At 40.3% G+C, this 22,165-nt stretch overlaps 1 protein-coding gene across 1 annotated transcript; it reads left to right on the plus strand.

Moving 5' to 3' along the window:
- The first annotated feature begins 126 nt into the window (after positions 1-126).
- On the plus strand, positions 127-21,301 carry clstn3 (calsyntenin 3). Its single transcript, XM_083541097.1, has 19 exons — positions 127-590; positions 1,672-1,738; positions 3,037-3,159; positions 5,482-5,692; positions 5,844-6,052; positions 7,176-7,325; positions 7,941-8,126; positions 8,246-8,533; positions 10,725-10,837; positions 11,046-11,205; positions 12,183-12,242; positions 13,299-13,447; positions 13,581-13,729; positions 18,088-18,314; positions 18,618-18,779; positions 18,984-19,129; positions 19,271-19,406; positions 19,522-19,706; positions 19,802-21,301. Exons 2-19 carry the CDS (start codon positions 1,672-1,674, stop codon positions 19,949-19,951), a joined length of 2,871 nt encoding a protein of 956 aa, XP_083397223.1. The 5' UTR covers positions 127-590; the 3' UTR covers positions 19,952-21,301.
- Positions 21,302-22,165: the final 864 nt, after the last annotated feature.

Consider the following 22,165-nt stretch of genomic DNA (forward strand, 5'->3'; position numbering starts at 1 on the left):
ACCCTATGAGCTATGACGTCATTTTGCAGTCTAGCTTAATGGTGTCGGGAGACGGAAATGAAGGAGGCGGGGCCAGGGAGAATCTTCAGCTGTCAATCATGGAGGAGGAGAAGTGGAGGAGGAGGAGGAAGAAGAAGAAGAAGAAGACGTAGAAGAGGGAAATTAGCGATGGGGATGATAATAGAAAGGAGGAGGTGAAATCTTCCCGGATGAGGAGAGAGAGAGAGAGAGAGAGAGAGAGAGAGAGAGAGAGACGCAGTGTGGGCGTGGCTTAGAAATAACTCTAGTGGGAGGGGCGGGGCGTCGGCGTTCTTATATCACTCCGAGTCAATTTTCTGTCTTTTTCTCGTACTGAACCCCACGGAAATTAAAGACCCCGGAAATAATCACGTGCTTCAATTAAGGTCCCAATTTCAATCCAGTAGTTGAGGGTTCAGGGAACAATCCTGAGACTGTAGGAGGTCGGTGTGTCCGCACCTGTTAGCCTGGGTGTGTGCGTGTGTGTCTGTGTGTCTGTGTGAGGGTGTGTGTTAGTGTGTGACGGAGAGGCTGAGGAGGAGGCTGTCTCGGGTACCAACTCGCACCTCACGGTAACGTCGCATCTTCTCTCATTTTCTAATAACAGATATATATATATATATATATATATATATATATATATATATATATATATATATATATATATATATATATATATATATATATATATATATATAAATAAACACAATATATATATTTTTATTTTATTTTATTTTATTTCTTTTCGGGGACACAGTGTTATGCGGGCGGTACGTGGCTTTGGGATGCGCTTCGGAGTTGCAAATCGATGAGTAAATGTCGCAGATGTAACATTAGAAACGATACACATTTTTGCAGAGCTTGCGGAATGTCGCGTTTTGCGTTCAGGTATTAATAGCGTGCATTAACCTTGACACAATTATTATACACCAATCATTCTGGCATCACCTGGAAGATGTTTTTTTTTGGTCGTACACGACGCACAAAATGGCCAGTTTCAGCTTTCGGCCTCGTCCAAAACCGCATAGTATTTAATGGTACTAAATAACGAGCGGTTCGAGTTGGACACTGGGGATGTGTTCATCCTGTTTCAACATCATTCTTCCATTTACAGCATAATATAAAGGTTCAGATGTGGCTCTGTGAGAGATAAAGATAAAGAATAAAAGGTTAAGCTTAATTCCTTTTATATAATATGATGTTCTCTACAGTACTTGGATGATACAGTACTAAACACTGCCCACATGCAGCACCTGTGTTTAACATGGTCTTCGATTTACTCATCACTTACGCATCATAAGCTGCTATTAATGACCGATCACTTCAACCCTCCTAACTTCATCTTTAATATGCAAAGTTTGTGAGAAATTTGTTGGGGGATCAGGCCTAGATGGAGGAACCTGACAGCATCGTGCTGGTGTTGAGCAATCGATCGTGCTACTTTATTTAAAGCTGGTAACAGAGTGCTAATAAAATGGACGTTTTGACGAGGACGAGACCCCGGCGTGCGATAGCGACGCGGATGTGTGTGTGCCTCTCTGTACTTGCGCTCCTCTGTCCATGCTTCTGCCTTTAGATTTCTCTGCTTCATGTCAGTTTAATGCATGTCTTCTTCCATGTCCCCTCCCTTCTTCCTCTCCCTTCCTCCCTCAGATGGCCGGAATGAGTTTCCTCTCCTTTCTCCTCTTTTGCTTGACTGCCGTTGCCCATGGCAACAAAGGTCAGTGACCAATATCCTTTTGCATGTCGATTATGAGCAATGTGAATAAATGACAGCTTTCCTGGAGAACGCCAACACAATGGACAAGAGGGTTGTGCGAAAGCGAATCCTCGAAAATGTGGCGTTGCGCTCCAGCCCTTGACCCCTTGAATGAATCACGTTCATCATATCGGTTTTAAATGGCCTATCTTGATGTTCCATGTGCTGCGAACATACGGTAATGAGCAGGCCAGTCGATTAGTGATACTAAAAGATACCGCTACTAGAGATTCAAAATGGATGGATGGATTGACAACTGAAATGAATCATAGGCAAACAGAGTTTTGATTTACAGTGTTGACTGGCTGCAAAAGATATAAAAGACAGGGACAGAATACAAGTTTAAAAGGGCCGCAGCATTTTTCGTTTAAAAAAAATAAATAAACTATTGGAAGATGGGTGTAGGGAGTGGTGAAGTGAGCCAGTGTGCACGAGAGCAGATGGATATTCGAGTCTCAATCTCACATCGGTAGAGTAATCCAGAAACATGATGCTTAGATTAAAGCTGCGAGGATGAACGACAGAGTGTGAGGCAAGGAAAAAAGCCCATCAAGTTGAAACACGATGGAGCGGTCAGCCGCCGCACATGATAAATCCTCCCTCTCTTCTGGAGGAGCTAGAATGCTAAATCATGCTGCGAATATGCAGAATATGGGTTCTGATTATGCTGTATGTGCTGCCATCTTGAAAATTGTATTTCAGCAATGCAAATCTGGTTCATGAATCCTTCCTATTCTAACACAGATAAATGTATTTTTTTGGTCTCAGAGAATATTAGCAAAGGTAGCGATTTGTATGCAGTACCTCAGGCAAGAGAATTTTCCATTTTCTGGCATTCGCCTGTATGGATTTTATAGGACATGTGCCTTTGCACACTTTCAGCTGCAGGTGTAGTAGAGTGTTGGTGCAGATTGATGCGTGTGCTCGAGTGCTTCTCAGAGCGAAATCACAGTGAGATGTTCAGCGGGTTTCAGTGATATTCTGTGAGATAAGCGAGCAATTCCTGTGTCTGTGTTTCATTTTGTTTATCGCTTTGTGTTAAGGTTAGTTGCATGTGTGCATGTGTGTGTGTGTCTGTACTGTATGTATTTGGGTGATTATTTGTATGTCTTTGATGCAGAGACTTACTCATGCCTATGAGCCTGTATGTATATGAGCCCTGTTATGTGTTCAATTGTTAAGAAAATATTTTTTTTTAATTCATAATGCAGAACATTCTAAATGCTCTTGCACTTTTCCCTTGTCTTCACTCTTCTTAGCCAATAAACACAAACCATGGATCGAGACCGAGTATCAGGGCATTGTAATGGAGAACGACAACACTGTTCTACTGAACCCCCCTCTGTTTGCCCTGGATAAAGATGCACCTCTTCACTATGCAGGTACTGAACACAACCGCATTATAGTAAACTCTGTAACTGTTAAGCATAATTTAAATAACTGTCAGCTCTGTAACACTTAACTCTTAGCTTGGTGTAACTCTTATTCAGCTTGATAACTCATACCTTTGTCATTTTAACCCACCCTGTAAGCCTTAACCATCAGTTCTGTAATATTGAACAAGTAGGTCTGTAACATTTAACCGTCATCTCTGTAACCCTGAACCATCATCCCTTTAACCCTGAACCATCATCTCTGTAACCCTAAACCATCATCCCTGTAACCCTGAACCATCATCTCTGTAACCCTAAACCATCATCCCTGTAACCCTGAACCGTCATCCCTATAACCCTGAACCATCATCCCTGTAACTCTGAACCGTCATCTTTGTAACCTTGAACCGTCATCCCTTTAACCCTGAACCATCATTTCTGTAACCCTGAACCATCATCCCTGTAACCCTGAACCATCATCCCTATAACCCTGAACCATCATCCCTATAACCCTGAACCGCCATCCCTATAACCCTGAACCACCATCCCTGTAACCCCAAACCGTCATCTTTGTAACCCTGAACTGTCATCCCTATAACCCTGAACCATCATCCCTATAACCCTGAACCGCCATCCCTGTAACCCCAAACCATCATCTCTGTAACGAAGAACCATCTGAACCATCATCTCTGTAACCCTAAACTATCATCTCTGTAACCAAGAACCATCTAAATCTCATCTCTGTAACCCTGAACCTTCTGAACCATTATTCATGTAACCCTAAACCATCAGCCCTATAACCCTGAACCGTCTGAACCTTTATCTCTGTAACCCTAAAACATCAGCCCTATAACCCTGAACCGTCTTAACTGTTATCTCTGTAACCCTGAACCATCATCTCTGTAACCCTGAACCATCTGAACCATCATCTCTGTAACCCTGAACCATCTGAACCATCATCTCTGTAAATCTAACCCATCATCTCTGTAACCAAGGACCATCTGAATCTCATCTCTGTAACCCTGAACCTTCTGAACCATTATTCATGTAACTCTGAACCATCATCCCTGTAACCCTGAACTGTCTAAATAGTTATCCCCATCATCATAGAGCCATTCTCTAACCCGTAACTGTTATCCCTGTAACCATAAGCTCTGTAAAATATAATTTAAACTTAATTAGCAGTTTGGTACCTCTTAACTGTCAGCTCTTTAATATTCAACTATCAGCTCATTAATATTGACCATCTTTAAACCTTAACAATCAGCTCTGTAACCTATAATTGACACCTCTGTAATATTTGAATGTCAGCTTTATAATATTTAAGTGCCAGCTCTGTAAGCAGGACCCGTCAGCTCGGTAACCCTTATCTGTAAGATTGAATCAGACACATACCCACTCTCAGAGACTGCTATCTGTGGCAGCAGTGCTACATGTTGCACCACCATGATGCCCGTTCAGAAGCGTCTTTTATAAAACTAATATAACTACACCTGCTGCTTCTTCACTATCATTACTTGTATACACAACACAGGGTGAGTTAATAAACAACATCATTGTTGATTTAACACAGGGCAGTTTTGAGTAAAGGGCTGCTGGTTTAGTGCAGCAGGAAGTAATTACACACCAGTGGTTACACAAATTGCATAAAATTACTGTAGGATCAGGCGTGTCTGGCCTGCTCTCTCCACACGCCGACCCAGCATCCTCAGAGGGCTCGTTCATGCCCTGTAGGCTTCTGGAGGTGGTTTCACTTATTGTATTTATCCGAATGTTATGAATTATAATTGGGGGGGGGTCAATGTTTAAATCTTCTACCTGTTCATTTTTGTGCTTCTGTCCAAAATATTGTAATGTTGGAATATCATGTGTGCCGTTTAAAGACCGTTGCATGACTGTTGCATGATGGATAAAAAATTCTTGCTTTTGAATTTAAGTATGTAAACTTAAATTCTTAAACTTATCTTAAACTTATCTTAAACTTAAAGCAGAGAAACAGGTAAATCAATAAAATTGTCGTGGGCAGCAGCAGGGCGTGTATAATAATTATAATATCTTATTTTTGTGAAAATCTATATGTTTCTATTTAATGTTTTATTTAATTCTGCTGTTCTAGGGAAAATTAATTTTTACATTATTGCATACCATTTATTATCGCAGACCGCGGGATTGACCACAATAATCGCAACATGACATTTTTCCCAAATCGTGCAGCCTTTCTTCCTTGTTACCGCACCCAGATTTAATTTCCACTTCCAATCGTTCTTTCCTTTGCCGCTTTCATTTCTTTTTTAGTAGCAGACTTGCACGCACTCACTCTTTCTTTTTTAGGTGAGATCTGCGGGTTCCGAGTGCACAACGGAGCAGGAGGTTCAGGTTCGGCTCAGTTCGAGGCCGTGGTGTTGGACCGCTCCACTGGCGAGGGCCTCGTTCGCTCCAAAGAGCCACTGGACTGCGAGAGCCAGAGGGAGCACAGCTTTACTATCCAGGCCTACGATTGCGGAGAGGGTCCCGATGGTACCAACAGCAAGAAATCGCACAAGTACGAGTGACTCAGTACTCAATAATTTGTTAGCTGCTTCTCTCAATACATATTTTATGTATTTCTACAAACTCTGAATCCCGTGGATCGGAATTCTCTCCATTTCTATTTCTCGTACACAATCCGCATTTCACCTTTTCCCTTCCCACAGGGCCACGGTGCACGTGCGTGTGAACGACGTGAACGAGTTTTCCCCCGTGTTCGTCGAGCGCCGTTACGAGGCGTCCGTCCCCGAAGGTCGTCTTTTCGATCGCGTCGTGCGCGTGGAGGCTCTGGATGCCGACTGCTCACCTCAGTACAGCCAGATCTGCTTTTACGACATCATTACTCCCAACGTCCCATTTGCAATCGACAATGACGGTGAGAACTTCAAGTCACAGGGTCCTGTGGGTCTCTAGCTTTTCTGCCCCTTTTACAACGATTTCCACTCTCCCTGTTTTGATTCCGTCTTATCCATATTCATGATAGACCCTGTGTGGTGCCGACTGTATTATACAAGAAAGGTTTATTCATTATATATGAAATATATACATATTAGTGTATGTTTTGTGTGTGTATTCTTTATTGTGTTGAATGAGGCAGAATGAATATTTTCAGACTGCCTTTTCTTTTCTTTTTTCTGTCATAGACTCTGTTTTTACTTGATATATTTTTTTGCCCAATTGATTTGTAATAGAACTGAAGTAGATGTGATTAGTAGCTTTTTTAATTTATTTATTTGTAACCTAAAGTAATTCAGAGGAATCCTGATTGGGTTTGATTTCCATGCAGTGCAGAAGAGAGTCCCTCTCATAGTCTCAATGACAAACCCAGAAGATCAATAGCTGACATTTTGTAATGCGATAAGAGCCAAGAGAGAAGGAACCGAGCATGGAAGGCAGGTTGAACATGCGAGAGGATAAGAGAGAATATAAGAGGGTCATGGGAAGGTGAGTGAGAGTGAGGGAGAGACGATAGCCTTTTTTTTTTCTTTTTTTTTTTTTTGTGATGACCTTGCAGATTTCTGTGCCAGGCTGTGTTGGGTTTGAATGGTAATTTGGGTGAGGCTGAACCAGGCACTAGTGGGAGAATGCCCTTGCACTGTGTATCCATGCCCATCGTACTCTATGTATTATTGCATTTCGTTATGCTTTTCATCACTTTTTAATTTTTTTTTCTTGTGCTTTTAAATGCCTTTCTGTTTCTTTCTTTTTTTTAATAACTGTGGGTTTATGTAATTTTTTTTCCCGTAGATATTTTATTTGATTATATAATTGTACATTTAGTACAATTGGAACTATTCAGCCCATTTTGCAAGTAAGCCCCCGAGTGCCTCCATTTAAAGATCCTTGCTGATTCAGCTTTTCTTCTGTTCATTACATTGCTGAAATAATGTTTTAATAACGTTTCGACCGATTTCTGCCTTTTTGTTAGATTCATTGTTTGTCAGCGGGTGAATAATTATTTTTCTCGCTCTCTGTCTCTGTCTCGCTGTCTTCCTCAGGAAACATTAAGAACACTGAACCTTTAGACTCGAAGAAGCAGCGTGTTCACAGCTTCTGGGTGACTGCATTTGACTGCGGGAAGAATCGAGCTCAGGCTGATGCCCAGGTCGTGGTGACAGTGAAGCCTTCCTGCAAGCCTGGCTGGATTGGTACAGAGCATCCTTTTTTCACCAAGTACCCATTCTGTTCAATCGCTGCTCTGTATGTCAATGTCAAATCTTGCAACTGTTCACTTTACTGAACTGTGGTCTACCTTGAGACAACAAAAGCCACCAAGGCTTTATTATTTTTTCCATGAAAAGAAAAATATGTTTGGTTGAAACCTTGAATGCTTTCCTTAGAGTTAATTAATAAAAATAATAATAAAATAATGAAAAGCTTGAACATGGTGCTTATTCACCTTCAGTGTTGGCCCCTTAATAATGTTACATTTAATTAGTATTACAAAAATACCGTTCTTTTTTACAGTAACAATTATTTGAATAATTTTCATTTTTAGTATTATCTGTTTTTAATATCTGTATTGAAGCAAAATTTATAATGACTGTCTTAAATTATAATTTTTTTGTTATGAGTGAACCGTGCCTCTCTGTCTCTGGAAATATGGGGGCAGGATTGAAAATGTAATTGAGACATTTGACGGGTTCAAATATTTAGTTTAGAATGCAAGTTTATTTCACATTTATTGGTGTCTATTTTCAGCTCCTTCCCTATTCAAACTTTATCATCTATTTTTATATGCATGCTTTCGCAATTTATCTCAGGCTGGTCGAAGCGAGTTGAATACACACCAGGATCCGGCAGCATCCCCCTCTTCCCCAGCCTGCGCCTGGAGACCTGTGAGGAGACTGTGTGGAACATTCAGGCCACTGTGGAGCTCCAGACTGGCCACATCGGGAAAGGCTGTGACCGCGATAGTTACTCTGACCGCTCTGTAAGGAGGCTCTGTGGTGAGTTTTCTTACTTCAGTAAGCAGTTTTCTAGCAGATGTGTCCTCCCCCTATCTAATCAAATGCTAGCATTGTTATGAATTTTATCATAATAACATGAGAGCCATGCTTCTACTCAGGTGCTGTGAGGGGTGAGGTTGACCTGCTCCCACCTCCATCACCCGCTGCAAACTGGACCGCAGCACTTCCCACCCTTCCCTCTTCTGACTCGTCTCTGGTATTTTCTTTCAACGGCTCCACCCACGTTGCCGTCGTCCCCGATTCAGTTGTCTCAACAGTGCCAGGAGACCACTTCACCCTCCAGCTGTGGATGCGAAGGGGCGGGGCCAACACTCAGCCACCAGCCAATCAGGCAAGAGGAGCACGCAAAGAAGAAGAAACCATTGTGTGCAGCACTGTGAAAAATGGTCAGTCGTATAGCTAATCACCATTTCCCCCACTTGTCTACTGAGTAATTTGAGTTTTTATGTTTTATAAAGGTCATCTTTATTAAATAATTATTGCTTAAAAAAGTCTTTATTAACATGTAGTAAGCAGTATTTAGCAGTGTTTTTTTTTTAATGTAAAATATATTAAATTCTTGTAATATATATTATATTGTGTAAATGTATGTAGTATATTTTGTTTAAACATGCAGTATAAGCATGCTGTATAGTTTTATTTCAAATACATGGTTTTTAACTTAAAACGTTGATATAAAAATTTCTTCAGACTGGCAAAGGTTAAATTTGTGTGTATATACATGTGTGAATTACACTCACTGAACATTTTATTAGTAACAATATGCTAAAAATATATAGGACCAGCTTCCGTTTTTCAAAGCATGGATCCCGCAAGACGTTGGAAACATTCCTTTTAGATTCAGGTCCATGTTAAGATGAGCTCATCACACAGGTTCTGCAGTTTTTGAAGGGCAATTTCATGCTGTTAATGTTCTGCTCTACCACATTCCAAAGGTGTTCAACTGGAATTAGATCTGGTGACTGGGAAGTCCACTGAAGAACACTGAACTCACTGTCATGTTTATGAAACCAGTTTGATAGGACTTTAGCTCTGTCCTTAGTAGCCATTAGAAGATGGTAAATCGTGGCCATCATGGGATGCACACAATCATCTTAATTCTCAAATAGTCTGTGGCATTCAAGTGAGGATCGATTGCTATTAACATTACAGAGAGTGCCAAGAAAACATTCCCCACAATATTTTACTACCTCCACCAGTCTGGACTGTGGACACAATGCAGATTGGGTCCATAGACTCAAACTGTTAGTGCCAAATTTTGTCTCTGCCATCAGTATGCCAGGCTTCGTTGTTCTGTCTGCTTCTATCTGTGCCCATTGCAGCTTTCAGTTCTTGGCTGTCAGAAGAACTTGACATTGTCATCTGCTGTTGTAGAACAGTTGACTAGAGGTTAAACATGTGAGATGCTTTTCTGCTTGGCACAATTGTACAGAGTGGTTATTTAAGTTACTGTTATAGAACTGCTGCTCACTTGAGTTTTTTTGCGCCATTGTGAATAAAGTATAGAGAGTGTGAACATTCGAGGAGATCAGCAGTTCTAGAAACACCAGGCCATCTGGCACCAAGAATCATGATTCCTTCAGTCTACAGGGATTAAAGTGTGACAGTACAGATGCCTGGTGTTTACTGATTGTACAGAACCCCTGTTGTTGATTAATTAATGTGCCTGTCTTCACTACCTTCACAAAATATCCTAATGCTTATGGGAATTTGTCAGCAGTCTCCACAAGACTACAATATGCAAATTAGATCGATCAGCTTGGGTGTAAGGGTTTTTTTCCTTTCTTTTTTTGCACTTGCCCTTCATAAAGGTTAATTTTGGTCTCATGTAACAATACACAATTCCAGTTGTCGTTCTGATGCTTGGTGTGAGTTTAACGGTTGCCTTTTAACAAAGCCTTGTTCCTAGCAGCCCCTTTTGATAATGTGAACATGGGATCAAACCATTTTAGTCATTCCAGGTCTTTATGTGATGGCCTTTATGTGGTGGGACAATGATGTTTTGCTAGAGGAAAGATATTGTATGGTTTATTCTACACAGTCGCTGTCGCCCATTCCTTCGAAGGGTGCTAATAAGTCTGGATTTGACAGTTTTCTATGTATTCTTTGTGCAACTTATTTCTTTCGACTTGTGTCGTACAATTTGCTCCGAATCCTTTTTTGTTCACTTTGTTATTCAAAGACTTGTGAAATGGCTTATCCAGCTAAAGCGCTGTTCTCCTCCCACTATTACTAAGCTCAGTCACAGGAAAGAGTCGTGGATTAAGCATTCTCTCTCTCTCTTTCACGCTCTGACACAGGCTTGTACACACACACACACACACACACACACACACACACACACACACACACACATACACACACACACACAGGTATATGTACAGCTGCTGTATAACTGATGCCTTCTTCCTTTTCAGATTTCTGTCACCTGCTAGGAGGAAAATTGTCCAGAGCTGAATATAGAATGAAACGAAATAAGCGTAAAGTCAGATACGGATGGGTAACCAACAAGTGTGTGTGTGTGTGTGTGTGTGTGTGTGTGTGTGTGTGTGTGTGTGTGTGTGTTCTTATTAACAGATGACTCCTATTCACACTACTCTCTGTCTGTGCACGGCTGCCGTCTGTCTCTCTTTTACTGGCCGGATGTCTCCGCTGCACGCCCAGTAAAATTTCTCTGGAAGCTTGAACAGGTAAATCAAATAAAACTCCTCTGAAACATATTAAAAAGAATTATCATTAGGGATCATTTTAAATAATAGTTTTGTATTTATTTCTTGAATCAACTTTAGCTTACTAACACGAGTGGTTGTTTACAGATTATAGACTATATAGTTGGCGGTGTACGTATTAATCTGACATGGTATGTACAAGATCACCGATGCCCTCTTTTCTCCGCAGGTGTGTGACAGCGAGTGGCATCACTTGTCTTTAAGTGTGCAATTCCCCTCCATCACACTCTATGTAGACGGCGTGACATTCGACCCTGCACTCATTCACGACAACGGAGCCATCCCTAACCCGGTCCCGCATCAGAGGCTGGTAATCGGAGCCTGTTGGGGTACGTGTGTATTTCTTTAACTGTTCAGTTGCTTTGGGGTACCACACAACAATTTGTGTGACTTATACAAATCTAAGGTTTGATGTAACGTGATGGAGAAATGCTTATATCGATTATTGAATCTACGTCAAATTACATGGAGTGCAAAGGCGTCATATGATCCCTGCTTTTTACACACCATTACTTCACATATAACCTTTTGTGTGAATTGGGAGGAAAGAACCACATTTTGTGCCTAGAAACAACAAGATGATTATAACTAGTTAGTTATTCCATTATGTAATATGCTGCATCAGCTACAGTGTTTTTTTATTTGTGTTTAGTAGAGTTTGGGGGTAACTAAATCATTGGACTGGCGAATATGTCTAGATTTTTGCACCCCCAATACAAGGGCTACTGCTATAGTGCACAATTGTGTGTCTGTCTGTGAGAGAGAGAGAGAGAGAGAGAGAGAGAGAGAGAGAGAGAGAGAGAGAGAGAGAGAGAGAGAGAAAGAGAAAGTGCTAAACAGAAATAAACAGCCTGTTAGGAACATTCGAGCAACAGCTCGGCGACAGCTTGATGTTTTTTTTCCCTTTAATTACTGTGTACATTTGTGTCTGATATTAAAACGATTCGATTGATTTATTATTTAGAAAAACAGGTGTGTTTTTGTGTGTGTGTGTGTGTGTGTGTGTGTGTGTGTGTGTGTGTGTGTGTGTGTGTGTGTGTGTGTGGGTGTGTGTGTCTTGTGTGTAAGCGAATGTTTGCTAGACAGACACCCAGCCAGGCTTTTAGCCTCCTGCTGTTTTCTTTTTCTGTGCTGCAATGTGTGTTAATCAGCTCCATCAGCACCGATGCCTCACTTGTGTGCAGTGGCTCATAGACTGAATTTACTATATGTAATTTCCTAATAGTTTCCTCAGTTGTTTTTTTTTTTATTTTATATAACTTTCTATTTTACCCTTGTCTTCCTCTATCTCTCTCATTTTCTTCAGAGCCAGAGAACAAGCAGAAAGAGATCCTTAACAACAGCATCCCAGAGGGCAAGGACACAAGTGAGTTATGATCTCTTGTGTAGAAAAGTGTGTGTGTGTGTGTGTGTGTGTGTGTGTGTGTGTGTGTGTGTGTGTGTGTGTGTGTGTGTGTGTGTGTGTGTGTGTGTGTGTAGCATTTCTGTACCTCAAAGAATCATTATGGGCAATTAGAGCTCAGCACAGGTCATCTCTTTCTCTATGTTCTCAGCAATTTAACAGACATATGTATGTATATACATACATTTATATTTTCTCCATACTGTTATCACAAAGTTGGAGACACAACTGCCTTTGAAAGCAATAGAATTATATTTACTTGAGCTAAGAGACACAAACCTGTTCTAGCATGACAATGCTCCTGTAAATAGCTCCATAAAGATGTGGTTTACATGGGTTGGAGTGTTAGAGTTGAAGATCTTGAGTGGCCTGCTATAGAACTCTGACCTCAACCCTATTGAACTTATGTGTCCACAAACTTGTCCATACAGTAGGGTATAGAATAAGATTCTTGGTCCTTCGTTAATACTGAACTTAATTTATTTTTTATTTTTTCTACTATTTTTCTACACCAACCAGGCATAACATTAACATTATGGCTAGTGAGTGAATAACAATGATTATCTCTTTATCATTGAAATTGAAATACACTTTATTGTCCACCAATTTGTTTTTGACTCAAAGTGTTGACATTTTCAAGACTATTTAATCAACAACCAACAAAAACATTAACATTAACAAGAGCATTAGATCCACAAACAACCAAAACACAGAGAAAGATGGTCGGCTAAGATATTGTGTACTTCTGTTCATACAGTAACTCTAGAGACAAATGTTCCTTTCTCCCAATGGTCTTCACTGCTTCTTTGAATCTTGGTACCTGTTAGTGAGTGGGATATATTATGCAGCAAGTGAACATTTTGTCCACTGTGGTAATTTTTTTTGTTAGCAATGCTGAACCTGTTACCAAGGGTTAATTTTCATATATATAAAAGAATGAATTTTGAAATATGGCCTAGAATCTGATGAATACACAATAAATATCTATGTATTTTTTTTATTTCCCCTCATAACCTTTAGGAAAGTTTGTAGGTGGCTATCGTGGCTTGTTGTCAGGTGTGACAGTGCGTCCAGGCAGTGTGGAACCTCACAGTGTGGTGGAGTGTCTGTACGCCTGCAGGGAGGGGCTGGATTTTGGAGATCTCGAGAGCCTTGGCTCTGGCATGAAGGTATTATGATTTAAAAAAAAAAAACATGACCACTTTGCCTTTATTCTGTTCTACCTCCATATACTACAATTTCCAAATTTGAAGTGGCAAATCAGTGTTTTACACTACATTGGCAATGCTTCTGTTTCCTCAGGTTCATGTGAACCCCAGTCAGTCAGTACTGGTGTTGGAGGGGGACGACATCGAGAGCTTCAACCGAGCAGTTCAGCAGGTGACTTACAGGAACTCCCTGCGATTTGCTACGCCTGGAGTGCGCCCGCTCAAACTTAGCACATCCCTCAGGTAAATACACCTACACACATTGTGTGTGCGTATCTATCAGAGAAACTGCAATAACATACAGTATATAGAAAAACAGTTTGTGGACACCTGACCATAAGATTCATATGTGCTTTTTAAACATCCCATTCCACATCTAGTCCCGATTTACTGTTATAATAAACTCCACATTTCTGAGAAGATGTTCCACTAGATTTTGGCGTGTAGTTGTGGAAGTTTGCACTCATTCAGACACAAGGGTGTTAGTAAAGTCAGGTACTAATGTGGGTGAGGTGATGGAGGCCTGGGGTACAGCCTGTCAGCGTTCAATTCCTCCCAAAGGTGTTCAGTAGGGTTGACGTCAGAGCTCTATAGGAGGCCACTCAAGATCTTCCACTCCAATGCGTTTAACATGGAGTTTGTGCACAGGGGCATGGTCATGCTGGAACAGGTTTGTGTCTCGTAGTTCAGGTCAAGTGTCCGAATACCTTTGCCGATATAGAGTATTTTGTTGAAAGCAGAACATTTAAAGACCGCTTAAACTAGTCTAGTTTCACTAGTCCTGTTAGTTTCTATGGAGTTACTAAATAATAATAATATAACAGTAATAATTATATTCTTTGAGAGTCAGGGACACTCTAAAATGCACTCCACACAACCTCCTGAATACATATTTATCTTTTTATTGAATATCTTTTCGAAACAAGGCTTATTCTTTGAAAGTGTACAGTTATATTCTTTCTCTTTATTAAAGCAAATTAGTAATTTTTGAATGTTCAGCCATCAGCACCTTCAAAGCTGTTAAAATGCACTTGCAAAACTCGGTTGATGCCTTCATTTTAGTGCTCATCCTTGAAATACAAAAAATAACTATTTTTTTACTACTAAATCCCACTGAATAATTGTTCTAATTTATTTCTCACATTTAAATTTTATTTTTTGGCTTATTGGAGCTTTCCATTAAAGTAGGCTTTACAATGCAGCTGGCTTAGTAATCATCCAGAAAGGGAGATATAATGGAGTAGTTTTTACCAATGGAGAAATGTAAAAACAATGAACTCACACTGTGTAAATCCCCCCAAAAAGAAACAGGAAAACTGACATGCTATACAAAACCAATAAAAAAACTGAAAGGTTCTAGCTAGGGCCCGTTCACTCCTTACATTAACCTGTATCTAAAGTGAGCTGATCGTGGGTGGACCGTCGAGACTTATATCCATTGACACCTGGCAATATAAGCCTGTCTCCAGTGACCACTCTTAATCGAATTCACCGTCTCGCAATCATTATGTATTTTCTGGATAGACCAATGAGGCAGTCGATTAGGTGGTTCTTGCTTGCTGTCTGATTCACATCGAGGCTCTTTCACGGTCACACTGCATCACACGGACATCTGCATTCCCCTTGAATATGATTTGAATGATCGGATTTTGATTTTCACACCTGTACTATGTCCTGTACTATGATTTGTGATCCAATTGCCGGAGACGTATGTTAATACGCGGTGTGAGCAGGACCTAATGGTAGAATAAGAAGTCACACCAGTGAAAGCTATGATTTATTTCACTGTATTCTTATGCACTGCTTTTATTTCATTATTTGCCTTAGTCATTAGGGGGAAAAAAGTACAATGTAGTAAAATATGAAGGTTTTAAATGGACTTAACAACAAACCATTGGTCTGGAAATGAGAAAGGATGAAATAAGTACTGTAGCTCTTTCCCTGCTCAATCCTACTTCCATTTATGAGTTCGTTATCAGGCCCTTTATAAGCAGAATCAGTTGAGGCACAGAACTAGATAATGACTCATCTTTGAAGAATATATTTTTGGACAGCTTTGACCTTGCAGACATATGTTTTTGTGTGTGTATGTGTGTGTGTGTGTGTGTGTGTGTGTGTGTGTGTGTGTGTGTGTGTGTGCGAAAACGTTTTTTTAGCGAACATTGGAATCATTGTTATGATTTTATCTTTGTGTACAAGAAGCCTATAGAAGTGATTTTGCCTGTGTCTTGCTGTGCATCAAACAGTTGATTAATGAGCAAATAGTGACACCGGAGAGTCTCAGGAGTGCATTCCTGTATATTTCCTGACCAAATATTTGTTGTTAAGCCCATTAAAAACTATATACTTTGCCATTTTGGACCTGGACTTTTTGGACTTTCTTGTACAGTGGTCTCCCAGAACTTGCATGGGATACGTTCTAAGACCACCGCGAGTTCCGAAAATCTGCGAATGGTACCTTAGTGAATTCATCTAGATATTATGTGAGTTTATTAACGTAATAGTATACAGTATTTAAACAAATACATAAAAATTTTTATTCCTAACGTTTCTAAACATTCGGTCTTGCTGCGGATTCCCGTGAATTTTAAGAAAATCCACAACTTGCTGTTAGTTAGATTCGGAATAAGAACCCGTGAATTTTTCGAGCCGCGAGTTTCGGATTATCGGGGGTTCACTGTACTTTGTTTGGTATCATAGAAATTTTTTAAAATAAGATTTACAGTGATTTTAGCCAATGTGCATTATAAAATACAATGCATTAGTGCGTTTCACAATTATGTCTAGCCGCTAGATGCAGAGTGTAGAAAAAAAAACAGATTGCAAATCATAAAGAAACTGATGAATGAGTGTGACAGACAGGTAATATAACATTGACATTGCAACCTTTTGTCAGAAATGATTATTAATAAATGTATATATAAAGGAAATTGACAAATTATAAATATAGGTAATTATATATGTAATTGTTTCATTACAATAGTGGTAAGTGTGACTGTGTATCCAGTATTGCAGTTGGTATTACTCTGATTTGGTCAAATCATCATTATTGATAAGTCAATGTAACACCAGGAAGTTCAACAACAAGCCTTTTGTGTGCATCCAGAGCAACCTTGAACACAACCCTTTTAAAACCACAGAGAGGCACATCAACTTAATAATTCATCAGTGAGCACTGTCACTTTGTTCATGTTTCTGTGGACTACGGTCACACAGGAAATGCATACATCATCCACCAACCCAAAAGCTCAGCAAAGATTTTGTTTCTTACAGCAGTTGGCAAAGTTCCAAAGTACCCCCCTGACTATATTGGTGCAATTCAGTACTGCCACTATAAATCGTCTGCCATCACTATCGGGTCTGGCGTAGCCTCCTCCAGAGAAAAGAGGAAGCTGCGATGCATTATCACTGTTGCTGAAAAAAATCACCGGCTGCAGTCTGTCACCACTTGGAGACCTGTACATCACCAAGACACAGATGCGAGCAGGAAAATTGCCAATTGTCACGTCCCACAATGCTAATTACCTGTTATGAAAACTACCAACAGGGAAGTGTTTGCATTCCCTGTTAACAAAAAACTGGAAATTACAGAAACAACTTCTATCAACTGGTAATTTCTGTCATTAGCCAGGCCAGCTCAATCTTGCAGTAAATGTTTTACAATTAATTGCATTGCTAGTTCCTGCACTGGATACTGTACTTAGTATTGTTATTGAGGGGCCAAACACCAAAGATGCGAAGGCAAACTATTGCTAATCTACCTAACTATTCTTACTATTGCTAACAGTTACATCGAAAATGAATAAAAAAGACACTTCAACCAACAGCACGTTGCATCAGTGATTCGCCTCTAGAGGCCACTCTTGTACTGGATAATAACAGCAGAACCTTTTCAGCTGCTCCAGCAACCAGGAAAAACTATTGATGATGGTTTTTGCAGATAGACGATTGTTCCAGGAATCCACTATCGGTGCCGATTAATCATCATAAATGATAAATCGGTCGACCTCTACTAAAGATTTTTAAATTGAAATGGTCCAAATTGGTCAATCCAGGCATCTCTGGATTCCCTGTGAGAGCATAGTTCAAGCATTATAAAAATGAAAACATCAGTTATTTTTCCTATAATTGCTTTCCCTATTAATTATTTCCAATCACTAACAAAATTGGCAAACATCATCTTCAAAGCAACCTGGACAAAACCTAGCAAAATCATTTTGAATTCTCCATACACTTTGCCTGTAACGATCCACAGTATTTGCCAGTAAGGTTGCCAAACAGGCAAATACAAATCTTGGCAGACATGTTCACCAGGAGAACCGGTGGCTCTGCAACTTTCTTTCTCTTAAAATTTCCTTTATTTATTTTGCAAGTTAAATATTATTTTTTAATAGTTCTGTTTATTACTATTTATTTGTTATTTGATTCATTTATGTAATGCATGCATATGATTAATCAAATACCTCTGGTTCTAGTTTATTTAATTGCATTCAGAATTGGGTGGCAATATACTAAGTATTTGTGTTTAGGATTGACTTACTCTTCAAAATAGTATTTATTTCATCTACATCAATGTACCCCCTCACATCCTTTCTGCACAGGTGCTTTAGTGAGGAAAGCTGTCTCTCCCTGCGGCAGTTGGAAGGATATCTGGTGGTGCTTCAGCCTGACGCTCCTCAGATCTCTCTCTCTGGTGTCGGACCGCATCTGGCTCGCCCCGCCCCAGAGTTTGAAGCTGCACATGGTGTGCCTCTGTTTCCTGAACTCCGCATCGTCTGTTCCCTCTCTCACTCCGTGAACACTGCCGCACAGGACATGGATGGAGGGGGTGAGAAAACACAAAATTTTCCACCAAAACCTACACACTTTCACTGCACTACTATAAACGCAATAGGTCACAGAACCCACCAGTGAGTCACTATAATGTGACTAATCCTACGTGCTTATTGTAGGGGGGAACATGACAAGAGGGATAAACTGCTCTATACCCTTTATCCTCTTTGCTATCTGTCTGTCTGTTTCCCCTGTGGCTATTGCAGACATTTCAGTCGATATGTGGAAGAGCTTTATTTCTTGTGGTTTTAGCGTATTATACGTATGCTATTCTTTTTTTTTTGTCCATCTTGATCAGCTCTTATGTCAGACGCAGTGGCGCATACTTTGGATGGATGTGAGGTCCAGCCGTTGGGGGAGGAGCTAAACCCAGAGAAAGAGGAGCTTCTGGTTGACATGGAGGCATTGAAAGAGAAAGGACTGGACATCATCAACACAACGGCGTATATCGCCATCACTGGTGATTTCCTTATATACAGTTTCTGTCATTTTGCAACACCTTTTAATATTCTCTTAAATTTTTTTACTAGGTTTATGCATGAAATGTAATTACCATTACAAGTCAGATTTTCTGAAGTGTTATTGATATGTAATTACTTTGGGTTTGTAAATACATTCAATCTAAACTGCACCTTCTACTTTATTTCACCTTTTTCAAATCTAGGGGCGGAGTCAATTTCAGTGTACGAGGACATCCTGCGTTCTGTTCGTTATCGATTAGCAAAAGGCTCCGCCCGCTTCGAGAGAAGATTCAGGCTGTCATGTTCAGAAATGAACGGACGGTACACGAGTAACGAGCTTACACTTGAGGTATGAAAAAAACAACAACATTTAAAATATTATTAATAAGCACCATTTGTTTCGGTTCGCATTGACACATGCGATTGAAATCATCAAAGGTTGACGAGCAAATGATAGGCCTTTCATTCTTCCGTTTTGTATTAATCCTAGGTCAATTTCCTGCACTCTCTGGACAGCCTGTATCACCCATCACACCTCTTGGCCTCCCAGCAGCAGTTTCTCCATCCGTCTCATCACACAGGAGAGCTAAGCGGACACACACTGCCAAACCCACACCGCAACTCTGGTACACAGTGACTCATCAAAATCACCTACTAAACATGCACTGCAGTGCGCCACAGTCACGCACTAGTGCCCACACTGCACCCTCGCTAAAAATGTCCCAATTTTTTACTCTGCAGTGATTCCTGGGGCTGCCACAGTCATCATCATGGTGTGCGTGGGCTTCCTGGTTGTCATGGTAATCCTTGGCGTATTCCGTATCCGCTCCATCCATCGCCGTGGAGAGGGAGCCAGAGGAGCTGGTAAAGAGAGCAGCAACCAATGGGACGACTCGGCCCTTACCATTATCGTCAACCCCATGGAGGTGAGTGCGGCAAAGATTGCGCTTTGCATCGACCGAGTACATAAACTGGCCTGGTGTGTAATCAGAGCACAACTTTTTCTTTTTCAAACAATCAGACCTATGAGAACCGCATGGGCATTGCTGCAGATACAGAGGGCGAAGGCGATGACGAAGAGGAAGTGGCCGAGTCGCCCGACGACTCAGCCGACGACCAGCGAATCATCATTAAGAAAGAGGGAAGAGATTCTGTTCCCCGTCGCTACTGAGTCAAGCAGAGAAACAGCCGCACTCACAAAATCTTAAAACCACGATGAAGCCCCCACACACGTGCAACATAAGAACCACACACTTATTCACACAGCATAAATGTATCTGTATCAGCCTTTGTGAATGCATTGTCTCTGGAATGTATGCTCACACACGTACACACACATATACAGTACATGCTTAACCACACCCACACATTCGAGCAATGCATTTGCATAGCATCTCACTCCAGTGTCCAGTGCTTAGTCCACATTTCACTCCAGACTCTATGTATGTATGGCACAATGATGTAATAACCTTTCAGTGAATGTGATCACTGCACTGTATAAAGCACCGGGTATTATTACAGACGAATGTAAGCTCCGCGATTTTCATAACTGTCGAAATCATTCACTTACAGTCAAGCAAGTGAAGTTAAGGACACGCTAATGATATTTTACAGCATCGCAGCCACCGTGAGGCTCTCGTTCACATAATGTACAGTCGAATTCACAGAGTAAATCTTTTCTTTCGATTCTCAAAACATTCCTGTACAAATACAGTACACTGTTTTAGAGAATGAGTGTGTGGATGTACATATAATCCGTATGCAGGTTAAGCAGTCCTTTTTTCTCAGCAATCGCAAAGAACGAGTTCTCTCAAAACAACACTCATGTTGTACGTCTGTGTTACAGCACTACACCATGCTCATCCTGGGCAGTTTCGATTGTATTTAAATGTATAGAAATACAAATGACTACTATTATTATTATTATCTTTTTTTTATGTTAATTCCATTGTTCTGATTCATATTATGTCTTAGGGCTAGCTGTAGTTTTCTATTTCTATTTATGTCTATAATGACTACAAATATGACAGTATATAGTGATGATAATAATAATAGTATTAGTAATAATAACGATCATGGTTGACTTGCTGAGTGTTTATTTATTTGTGCGTCGCGTTGTGTAAATTAAAATCGGTTAACGTTTGAATCTCAGCAAAGCAAGAAGGCACATAATGGGTCAATTCATGTTCCTCTCATCAGACCTTTCCACTGTCACCTTAAAGAGCTGTATTACAGTCTTTAATTCTGTTGCTGCTTTTTGTTTTTCAACTCTTCTATCCCAACCCCCCAACCCCCCACTTTGTGCTCACATTATCTCCTGTGTGTTTACTCTTATGTCTGTGTCAGTGTACAGTGCAAATTCTGTCTATTAATAAAAGCCTGTTGTTTTTCAATGTGATATGACAAATGGATCGAATTTGCATTATTATAAACTGTATTTAATATTAATGCGGTAACACGGATTATCATCTGACAAGGACATTATGTTGAAAAGTTCATAATAAAAAACATTCGGATGACATCAGAGAGGTTTTGGTGATGAATTTAAGATTCTAGACACTGCAGTCACCATACAGCATCATGATACCAGTTAGGACATGACATACTGGCATTACAGACTTGCTGTCGATTTGTCGGCTGCACATTCATGATGTAAATCTCCTGTTCTGCTGCATCCCCAAGGAGCGCTACTGGATACAGAGTTCGCGCCTTGGGAGGCCATTTAAGTACAGTACACTAAACCCAAGTGCTATGTTCATGGACCCAGTTTGAGATGATGTGCTTTGTGACATGATAAGATAAGATAAGATAAGATAAGATAAGATAAGATAAGATAAGATAAGATAAGATAAACCTCTATTCGGCCCACAGTGTGGAAATATCTTTGTTACAGCAGCATGAAAAAATAAATGCAAATATATAAAAGAATGGTGAATTACTGTGCTGGAAATAGCCGTTGTTTAATGGTCATTTGTGAGCATAAAGTGTCCAGGTGATCAGCAACAATACTTAGATAGGCTGCAGTATCCAAAAGATGCTTATTCAGTTATTTAACTGATCCAAAAAAACATTCCCCACAGCATTGCACCACCTCCACCAGCCTTGACTATTGAGACAAAGCAAACAGAACTGGTTTTTGGGGCCATGGATTTATACTGGTGCCAAATTCTGTTCCTCCCATCCGAGAGTCTCGGCAGAGATTCATTAGACCTGTGAGCTTTCGCTTACTGCAGCTTCAGCTTTTGGTTCTCGGCTGACAAAAGAGGAAGCTGAAAATGGTCCTCTCCTGTTGTAGCTTATCTGCCTTACAGCTTGTTGTGCATTTTTGAGGTGCTTTTCAGTTCATCATGGCTGTAGAGAGTGGTTATTTAAGTTGCCTTCCTGT

This window comes from Silurus aristotelis (assembly GCF_946808225.1).
Source record: "Silurus aristotelis genome assembly, chromosome: 1".
NCBI classification, from domain to species: domain Eukaryota; kingdom Metazoa; phylum Chordata; class Actinopteri; order Siluriformes; family Siluridae; genus Silurus; species Silurus aristotelis.

Bases quoted from the DNA above. Each gene is read 5' to 3' on its own strand.
- clstn3 (XM_083541097.1), top strand. From the start codon at position 1,672: ATGGCCGGAATGAGTTTCCTCTCCTTTCTCCTCTTTTGCTTGACTGCC. The intron at 8,534-10,724 runs GTCAGTCGTATA...TCTTATTAACAG, and splicing joins GTGCAGCACTGTGAAAAATG to ATGACTCCTATTCACACTAC. The intron at 19,130-19,270 runs GTATGAAAAAAA...TATTAATCCTAG, and splicing joins GTAACGAGCTTACACTTGAG to GTCAATTTCCTGCACTCTCT.